Source organism: Nannospalax galili, unplaced genomic scaffold (genome assembly GCF_000622305.1).
Source record: "Nannospalax galili isolate Female #2095 unplaced genomic scaffold, S.galili_v1.0 scaffold653, whole genome shotgun sequence".
NCBI classification, from domain to species: domain Eukaryota; kingdom Metazoa; phylum Chordata; class Mammalia; order Rodentia; family Spalacidae; genus Nannospalax; species Nannospalax galili.
In genome coordinates, this window is record NW_008334077.1 from 1,616,583 (window position 1) to 1,626,866 (window position 10,284).

General features: G+C 49.4%; 2 protein-coding genes across 5 annotated transcripts in view; both read right to left on the reverse strand.

Moving 5' to 3' along the window:
• Positions 1-5,300, reverse strand: part of Slc29a1 (solute carrier family 29 member 1 (Augustine blood group)) — a 21,601-nt gene extending 16,301 nt beyond the window's left edge. The window contains exon 1 of one of the 4 annotated variants that reach the window (XM_008829044.3): positions 5,092-5,300. The gene's annotated coding sequence lies outside the window, so the exon portion shown is untranslated. Of the gene's footprint in view, positions 1-1,687; positions 1,828-2,041; positions 2,076-5,091 lie in introns of those variants that run through there. The other 3 variants (XM_029561592.1, XM_029561597.1, XM_029561594.1) reach the window with 3 other exon arrangements.
• A 1,316-nt stretch (positions 5,301-6,616) lies between these two features.
• Mymx (myomixer, myoblast fusion factor) lies at positions 6,617-8,276 on the reverse strand. Its single transcript, XM_017797141.2, has one exon. The coding sequence runs from the start codon at positions 6,932-6,934 to the stop codon at positions 6,683-6,685; it is 252 nt and encodes an 83-aa protein (XP_017652630.1). The 5' UTR covers positions 6,935-8,276; the 3' UTR covers positions 6,617-6,682.
• Between the last annotated feature and the right edge of the window lie 2,008 nt (positions 8,277-10,284).

Below are 10,284 nucleotides of genomic sequence, written 5' to 3' on the forward strand. Positions count from 1 at the left end.
TCAAGGAAGGTTGCCTCTTGGAATTGGCTGTGCTAAAAACATGCAGTGTACTTGGCATGCTTTTACTTGCTATTATCTTTCTGCCTGTCACTGTATCATGGACTTTCAGGGGCCCAGAAAGCACCGCTGTCACTGCCTTTATTAAAATCTTTAAATTATCCTAGTATACAGGAAAAGTTCTCAGGAACTCAATCACAAAAGATGATTTTGCCTTCAGACGCATCACTATTAATAAAAGCTATTTTAATGCAACAAGAAGTAGTCAAACAAAATTAATGCTAGAAAGTCCAAGAAATAACAAAATTTTAAAAGAGAGACATAGATAAGTAAATATAGATAGAAAAAGGGTTTCTTGGTATTCATTACAATTCATAAATAAATTGACAAGATTAAGACCACCTTGGTGTCTTTTGATAAAAGATCAACAAGAGAGCATTAAAAGGCAACTACAGACAGTAGTTAAAGATTAGAAAAATAGCTGGGAAAGATGGCTTCATAAGTCCCTAACATGAAATGATTTTTTAGGATCTAAGGGGTTAAAGAATGACTTGGAAGCCCGGTGGCCCACTACAAATAAGCAAGGAATGTTATCAAATAGTTAAAAATGAAATATCATGCACAGTTGATATTGAAAGTACTTGGTGGTTTAAGGTCGTTTTGACCTGAAAAACACAAAACTAAGCAGAGTTCTAAATACGTAATAAAAACTGGTAGTAAAAACCATAGTATCATAAAACAAGAGTTTGCTAACTAATACCAGGTTGATAAGATAAAGAAATGTGTTTTGGCTATATATAAAGGTTAGAAAAATTGTTTTACTTTACTAAAAATCTTAGAAGATAACTAATTACAGAACAGTCACGCTGATGATGAACTTTTACAATCTTTGCTGTATATATTTCAAATCTTACAGCTACAAAAATACACTCAGACTTTCATTAAGCTCCTTTGTGTCTGTTTGTCATTCGCCGACTCCTTGTCCACCCTCTCGACGACCCTGTTCCCATCGGACTAAACTGCCCCGGTCTGGGCTGGTCCGTTGCAGCCACCTCCTCCAGCGACAGCCTGGCCCCGCCCCCGCCGCCCCGAAGCAGCCCAGGGGCTCCCACCCGAGACCCTGCCACCGCGGCCGCCTGGTCCGGCCACTTGTAGAGCTGGCATCTCCTGGGACCTGGACACACTACTCTGCCCATCACCCGGACACGTGGGCTTGGGGGGGGGACGATCCCACGCTAGGCACCCCTAGTCCCTTCCGCGCTGAGGCTATGCTAATAACTCCTACACTTTCCACGGCGGGACCCTTGCACAGACAAGCCCTCTGCGCGTAAGCCCCGACGCCCCCATAGCCATGCTCCAACTCAGGTGTTCCGTTATCCCTCCCCGAACCCCGCCCACGCCACCATTCACACTCTACCGTTTTCCTTTCTGCACCCCTTCCTCCCCACCCCCACTTTTCTAATGCGGCCTTTCAGACCCCTCCTTTTTCCTTCAAGAGAACTTCCGGCCCCCTAACTTGGTGGGATTCCTCCTACTTAATAGTTCTAGGACCCGGATGCAGGGTTTTGCGCTTTTTTTCCTACCCCTCACATACAGACAGGGCCACACACAGCAAACATCCCCTTACACAACTTTGCCTTGAAGGCTCTGGGTGTGTGTGTGTGAGCCCTGAAGCCCCCTCATGACTCACCCTTCGTAAATCTAGGAAAATGGAGGTACAGCTTGAGATAGGAGGAAAAAAGTCAGAAAAAGCCTTATATCCTGTGCATCCCTTTGTCCTCTTGGATATCCCGTTGCCTCAGCCCAAGAGCTGAAAGCCTTGCTCAGCTTAGCATCCTCCACTAGCTGGGAAGGAAGGAGGTGGGTATGTGGAAGGAGGTAACCCATCATGGACCCCCATAGGAGAGCAAGGATCCATTCCTTCTTTTCTGTTGGGTAGTAAATAGGGAAGGGTTTATTTGTTGCCCCTAAAGCAGCACTTAATGTAGGGTGACCCAAAGGCTGCAGGGTCCTCAAGAGAGAGACTCCCATCCAGGCTGCTTACCTCACCCCAGCTCCCCAAGGAACTTGTCCCCTGGAGAAGCCACTGGAACTAATTAGCAACATTAACATCACAGGGAAAGAGCACAGTCACATTCTCTCCCCAGAGAAAGACTGGACCCTGAGGAGAGAGGAAGGGGTGCTGCTTAGGGTAGTGGTCTGCCCTCTAGTAGGGGTGTAACCAGCTTTCCAACTCCCACACTGATGACACATCTCCCTTCCAGTGCCAGAGGGCAGGAAGACAGGCTTGGGTGGTATTTTTCTAGGCACTGCCCCATGGTTTGAGAGTAGCCTCATGTCTGTCCACAACACCACATTCCTGCTCTCTGTTTGTCCAGTCTCTGTCTCTTCCTTCCCTGCCTTGGCCTCCCTTGTCCCTTGGCCTCCCGCCTCTCCCCCATCTTCCTTTCCCAGTTCTGGCTCTGTAGGAGTGGCTGGCATAGCTGTCAGAGAGATCCACTTGGCATGGCCAGGCTAGGGGCCAATGGCCTGCCTTGTGTTACAAAGGGAGGGTAGAAGGGGAAGGAAAGGAGGAAAGTGGTAAGGGTCCCCTTGACAGACTGGGGGAGGCCTGTTCCTCTCCCCACACCCACTTGGCCTAGCTGGCTCAACGGATGGCAGCAGCCTGGCCTGTTGTTGTTGGAGAACAGCCCATCTGGCAAGCTCCCTGCCTGGGCTCCAGCCAGCACCCACACCCCAGGCAGTCTCAGTCTCCCAAGGTAGAGCCAGTGCCCTCTGCTGGACAGCCTGGGGAACCCCACTCACAAAGACTGGGGCCTGGACAGTTTTCTATCCAGGTTAGCTAGGTCCTGTTCACCTGCCCCATTTCATGATTTTTTTCCTTCAGCCCTCAAAGTTGGGATGAGGAGGGCTGGTCTGGTTAACCTGATGCTCACTCTGTGCCCTATTCTCTACCTCAGCTGGAATTGTGGCTTGCCCTACACTTGTCTCCTCCTCCTCCCCGTCTTCATGCAGAGGAGGTAGACTTGCCTTACACCATGCACACAGCCCTATCTCTCCCCAGACCGGTGTTCTCTCGGCTATTAGCAACAGCCATCTGTGTTGGCTACTGCAAGAGTCTTTGCCCGGCCTAAGGGGTTGTCACAAGCATATTTCTCATCTTCCCTGTTGTTCGAGATTAAATTTCTGTGGCCCTATGGCAGAGAAGGAACTAGAAGGCCAATGAAGCACTTACCCAAGATACTAAATTTAAAGGTATACCAGCAAGATTCAGTAGGAATTTTAAGACTGTGGTTTTTGTTCTTTTTTTATTTTGCTATTTGTTTTGTGGTCATGGGGTCAAACCCAGAGCTTTAAGTATGCTAGGGAGATACTCTACCACTGAGCTACACCCCCAGCCCTAATAGAGTGGTTAAAAAAATCAAACAGAAAGCCGGGTGTAGAGGAGCACGCCTTTATTCCCAGCACTTGGGAGGCAGAGGCAGGTGGATCTCTGTGAGTTCAAGGCCAGTCTGGTCTACATAACAAGTTCCAGCCAGCTGGGGCTACAAGAAGACCCTGTCTCAAAAAGACCAAAAAAAAAAATCTTAAGGGTCTGTAGGGATGTCTCAGCAGTTAAGAGCACATATTGCTCTTGCAGAGGACCCATGTTCCACCCAGCACCCACATTAGTCAGCTCCAAACCACCTGTAACTCCAGCTCCAGAGGATTCAACACCTCTGGCCTCCATGGGCACCTGCACTCACATTCACATACCCACATACAGACACACACAAGCATGCTTTTTTTTTTTTTTTTTAATTGACAAAAGGGGCTAGAAAGATGGCTGAGGTTAAGAGCACTGATTGATCTTGCAGAGGACCCAGGTTTGATTCCCAGCACCCACATGGCAGCTAACAACTGTCCTAACCCCAGTTCCAGGGGATCTGATGCCCTCCTCTGACCTCTGCAGGCATTGCACGACTTGGGTGCACTTACGTATGTGCAAGCAGTACACTCATACACATCAAAAAAAAAAAATGCAGCTGGGCGTGGTGGTGCATGCCTTTAATCCCAGCACTCAGGAGGCAGAGGCAGGTGGATCTCTGTGAGTTCAAGGCCAGCCTGGTCTACATAGTGAGTTTCAGGACAGCTGGGGCCACAGGGAGACCCTGTCTCAAAAAGACCAAAAAAACAAAAAACCCCAAAACAAAATGCAAAGAACTCATAATGAATACAATATCCAATTTTGCATGTTCCTGTGTGTACAAGTTGTGTGTGTGTGTGTGTGTGTGTGTGTGTGTGCGTGTGTTACTCTCAGGGGCCATCCGCCTTGTTTTTGACACAGGATCTCTCTCTGCCCTGGAAACTCATCAAATAGGCTAGTAGATTGTCTGCCTCCCCCTTACTTCCCAAGTGGCATTGAGGCTTTTTTTTTTTTACTTTTTTTACCTTTTACTTTTTTTACACAGTACCAATTGAGCAACCTCCCCAGTCCTAATACCAAAATTTTAAATAAAGATATGTGTGTACACAGGGTGGGGTACTAAGTCGGAGTTCCAGAAGAATTAACTTTGTTCATTCATGCTAAGGCTGGATTTCTAGCCTAATTACGCAGATCTTTTGTCTCCTATCTGCTCTGAGTAAGTAGGTCTCTGACTAGGGATTTTGGTTTGGTTTGGTTTGGTTTTTTGATACGGGGTCTCACTACATGGCTAGCCTGGAACTCACTCTGTAGACCAGGCTGGTCTCAATCGCAACATAGATCCTCCTGCCTCAGCCTCCAGAGTGCTGGGGTTAAAGGCATGCACCACACCACCGCGCCCCACTCTGGGGACAATCTTCTAATGCGGCCTACCAACTCCCAGAAAAAAAAAAACTCCCGAAGAAGCCACAGATGTAGACTCTGTGATACACAGTACCTCATCCCTGCAAGTTCCTCCTCCTCTGTGGGCTGCAGACCCCGCAGAGTGAGAACAGGGAAGACCCCGCCCCCAGAGCGTCCCCTCCCCCTTCGCCCCGCCCCCCGCGCACCTGCAGCGTCTCGGGCTCAGACATCCGGATTTGGGGGGTTGAGGGGGGTGGGGAACGGAAATTCCCAGGCTGCGGACTAACCTTCTCACTTGGGGGCAGGGACCGCCCCCAAGGCTGGGGATCGCAGCCCGAGTCGGGAGGAATCGCGGTGATTGCGGCGCCCGTCCAGTGCTCGCTGACCCGCTGTCCGTCCCGCCTGGCGCTCCTAATCGCTGGGGGAACCAGACGCAGGCTGGCAGGAAGGAGGTCGGCCAGTGGGAGGGCCCGTGGGCCTGGAAGGGAGTCCAGGGCCCGGAGGCCGCGACAGGGCCGAGGGTAAGGGAAGCCAAAGCGCCCTTTAACCCGCCTCTCCCCCACGGGTCGCACGTTTACTGGCTTTTGAGGATACCGGAGGAAGCGGCTGGGCAGGGGAGGAGGGGAAAGCCCTGCAGGGCTTTCAGAGAAAGGGACACAGCTCATCTTGGGTGACCCAGTCTTCCCCAGCCTCAAATGTCCATAGGCAGCAGATGGGGGAGCCCCAAGGGGCTTGTCTCCCAACCCGTCTATGTTAGATGGGTCTCTGACCCTGGGGACGAGCCACTGCCTCACTCCAGGAAGGATTGTTGTGTAGGAGCAATAAGCAAATTATGCTGAGTCTGGGATGCAAATGTGTCTTAAAAGCCTATACAACACACACACACACACACACACAGAGGCCTCTTATTGAAAAGAGAGAAATGATTTTTTCAGGTGATCTACCATATATTCTAGGGTGGTGTGAGCTCCCTCATTGGGCATGCAAGTCCCTCACCCCCACCTCAGTCCTCCTTCCCAACCCCTAACCCTGGCCAGCCAGCCTTCCTGCAACACAGATCTAAGTCATTACTGGGTCACAGTAGGGTATTCTGAATGAAGTTAGGAACAACTTCCAGATTTTGAGAACTGAGACAATGGAGTTATCCAAAGGAAGTTTTGGAAGTGTCCTCTCTCCCCAACCCCTTCCCCATTTGCCCTGCCTGGTAAACAGGAAGATAGGCAGGAGTGGGGATGAGACTTAAGAAACATTAAAATTATCTAACAGGACTGGGGGTGTAGGTCAGCTGGTAGAGGGCTTGCCTAGCATGCACAGAGCCCTGAGTTCAAACCCCAGTACCACACAACTGAGCACGGTGTTGTATACCTGTGATACCAGCAGTTGAGAGGTAAAGGCAGGAGGATCAGAATTCAAGGTCATCCTTGGCAATTTGAGATCAGCCTGGTATACATAAGACCCTGTCTCAAAAACAAAAATAATCCAGTAGCTGTTTATTGAATACTTGCTGTGGGCAGGATTTCAAGACCACATCTTTTTCAAAGGGAACCCAGGTCCTATTATTTTAGGATAGGTTCTAAGTCTGGAAGATGAGGACAGTTTGGATTTAAATACCACTTCTTAGCTAAATTGTCTCTTGTGCCTAAGTTCAGCATTGTTCCTTCGGTGACCTTGATGTCCCCATTTTCAGGTTTCCACTCTGGAGGTCAGAGGTGATTCACAGATAACTGGGGGCTTAGGGTTGGAGGAGTGGTTGTCCAGGTTAGACCTTTTTTGTACTCAGCCCTCACTTTATCTTCACCCACCAGTGCCGGTGCCAGGACTGTTAACTCCAAAACAAAGCACTTCGGTGGACATTGCTGCTGCCAGAATTCATGGCCTTCACTTTTGGGGGCCTAACCTCTCCTTCTGGGGGAGGTCCACTCTGGAGGCCTCCCCAGCATCCTGAGGATGTTGCTGACTGAGGACCAACAGCAGACAGCCCAGCAAAGCTTCTCTCATGTTCTGGGAGCTCAGTTGGTGTGCCAGTCGCCGGAGCAGGGGTAGGAGGTGCTGGCGGGCCAGGCGGACAGCGGGCAGTAACAGGCGGGACAGCAGAGATCGGAGCAGCATCGGGAGCAGCGGAGCTGGCATGGCAGGGTCCAGACCTGAGAAAGCAACTCAAACTCTTGACTGCACCCACCTCACCTGGCAAAGCCATGGGTGGATAGGGTCCCTTGCCCTTTCAGCTTATACCTTGTACTCCCTAGTCTTTAATTCATGGACCGTTATTGGTTTCATGCTGCCTTCTGGCATGGCAGCCAGCTCAGAAGGGTTCACTCACCATAGATGGGAAGGGAGCCAAAGCAAGAAAGAAGAAAGCTGGAACTAGGGCCCACAGCTAGCCATTTGGCCTCCTAGGGCTCCTGCTGTTCCCCACACCCCTTTCCACTAACCACCCCCTCCTCTTGCATGCTCTCCAACCCCCTGCTGCTCCCAGGCCCTTCCCCTTCAATCCAGCCATTTCCCCAGGCAATTCTAATTTTTCCTTTGGAAGTTCCTGCTGTACTCACTACTTCACTACTTCTCTCCTTCCCCTCCCATCCACTACCCCATCCGGTCAGGGGCAGCTCTCACCAGTCAGAACTGCTGCTTAGAATCAATCCCTGGTTGCATTTGCCTGCAGTGGATACAGCCTGGCTGGATAGCTCAGGGTAGCCCCACCCTGCTCAGTCTCCACCCAGCTCAGCTTGCTTGGGTTGGTGGGGGTGGTGGGGCTATGAGGGGACAGCTGTGTCCCAGCACCTGGTAGACTGAGCCCAGCTGTCCCTTCTTCTTCCAGTCTGGGAAGAGGAAACACATGCAGGAATTCCCCTGCTAGGGACAGACCTGAGCTGGAACCTAGACTGTACTTTGTAGTCTTCTGGGCTCCAGTCATTTCATGGGTTACCTCAGGAACTGGAGGAAAAACTGGAGGAGTCACAGAACAGGGTACTATATCGCAGGTGTAGTAAAACTGCTCCTAGATGGTGGCCTAATCCCAGGCTACTCCAGTGGCTGAGCCAAGGAGACTAGGTCTTGCGGTGTCTCTAGCAGATCCTCTCCAAGGGGCAGAGGATAGGAGGGGCTATTCTGTCAAAACTGAGCACAGGTACTGGGTGATGTATCCACTCAGGGACAGGGAGAAGGACATGGAGCTCAAGATCTTCTCAGGGCTAGAGAGCTGGCTCAGTGGTTAAGAGCATCTTACTCTTGCCCAGCACCTCATGTCAAACAGTTCACAACCCTCTGTAACTCTAGCTCTAGGGGGATCTGACATCTCTGGTCTCTGTGGGCATGGACACATACACAAACACACAAATTATAAATAAAATAGCAGTTGGGGATTTAGCTCAGTAGTAGAGCGCTTACTACCCTGGGTTTGGTCCTTAGCTGTAAGGGTGTAAGGGAACCCTCTTTTCTACTCATCCCCTGCCTCAGATTAAAAGAGGTTTAATAGCCAAGTATATCTCATTGGGTGTACGGCTGAGTTTTGTTTTGTGTTTTAGAACTTCATTCTCTTGATAAAGTAGGTATAATTCAAGGCTGAATTCAGGGGAGATAGTAGCCATGAAGTGTTTTGTAAACTTCAAAGCCATGGGAATGTGGTCATCATCCACCATCACGGTTGTTTCCATTAACGTCAGTGATTGCAGAAGAAAACAGAAGATCAAAAAGGAGTATAAAGGAAGCAGGCTAGCGTGTAGATCTATAGGCCACGTGTCCTCGGCTTGCTTCCTCAGGTAGTTGGTGGTCACATGCTTGTCCCAGGGTTGGATGAAGGATACCCAGTGAAAACGTGCCAGTCCTAAGTTCATGATTTGCGTGTATATAAGTGCACCCCTGTCGTACAATGCCCACAGTGGTCAGAAGAGAGCGTCGGATCCCCTGGAACTGGAGTTATAGATGGTTGTTAGCCGTCAGGTGGGTGCTGAGAACTGAATCCAGGTCCTCTGCAAGAGTAGTCAGTGCTCTTAACCACTGAGCTACCTCTCCAGCCACCACCCCCCCATTTTTTTGAGACACTATGTAACCCTGGCTGGCCTGGAACTCTATATAGGCCAGGCTGGCCTTGAACTCACAGAGCTCTGCCTGCCTCTGATTTCTGAGTCCTGGGATTAAAGGTGTGTGCACCACTGCACCCTACCCAAATTCATCATCTTACTCAATTTCTCACTGCAAGGGAGCAACAGTTAAACCATTATAAAAGTGAAGGAAGTGGGGCTGGAGAGATGGCTCAGCGGTTAAGAGCACTGACCGCTCTTGCAGAGGACCCGGGTTCGGTTCCCAGCACCCACAGGGCAGCTAAAAGCTGTCCTTAAGTCCAGTTCCAGGGGAATCCAAAGCCCTCTTCTGACCTCTGCAGCATTGCATGACATGGGTGCACTCACATATATGCAGGCGATACACTCGAACACATAAAATAAAAATAATAATTTTTTTTTTTTAAGTGAGGGAAGTGAGGTAGAGGGTCAGAGTGGTTAAGTACTTTACTCAGTCACACCAGTTAAATGGTCTGGTCTTGCCCCAGACCTGCCCTTTCCCCTAGTCCCATCTTCTGTAACTGGAAATTGCATTTTTTCTAGTGACTTTAGCCAAAACCTTGAGCGTTTTCCTGGACTCCTTGCTTCCTGGCACTGTAGTCCACTAACACTAGCAAATCTTGATGGCTTTACTTTCAAAATGGAATCTGGAGTGGAGTACACTGGTTTACACTTATAATCCCAGTGCTTGGGAGGTAGAGGCAGGAGGATGAGCAGTTCAGGACCATCCTTGGCTACATAGAGAGTTTGAGGCCAGCCTGAATTATATGAAACTGTCTCAAATTTTTTTTTAAATAATATTAGTGGTAGAGTGCTTGAGACAGGATAGAAAGACAGGAAAAGTTATGGGGACATGGGAAGAGAAATAAGACTCTGATTCCAGACTCTGATTAAAGCCTCTTGCCAGCCAAGAAGCAAGAATTCCAGCACAATTAACAGCATTTGCTGTGAAGGTTGCCAACATAGAGACAGTACTCTTATTAGGACTATATAGACATATTTTCAATTAACTTAAAAAATATGGGGCTGGAGAGATGGCTCAGTGGTTAAGAGCACTCACTGCTCTTGCAGAAGACCTGGGTTCAATTCCCAGCACCCACATGGCAGCTTATAACTGCCCTTAACTCCAGTTCCAGGGGAATCCAAAGCCCTCTTCTGACCTTGGCATTGCATGACACAAGTGCACTCACATGCAGGCAATACACTCACATACATAAAAAGAATTTAAAAAATAAATAAAAAGAAAACATATATGGGGCTGGAAAGATGCCTCAGTAGTTAAAAGCACTAGTTGCTCTTGCAGAAGATCCAGGTTCAGATCCCAGCACCCACGTGATGGCTAACAACCGACTGTAACACCAGTTCCAGGGGATCCGATACCCTCTTCTGTCCTCAGTCGACATTGCATGACATGAGTGCACT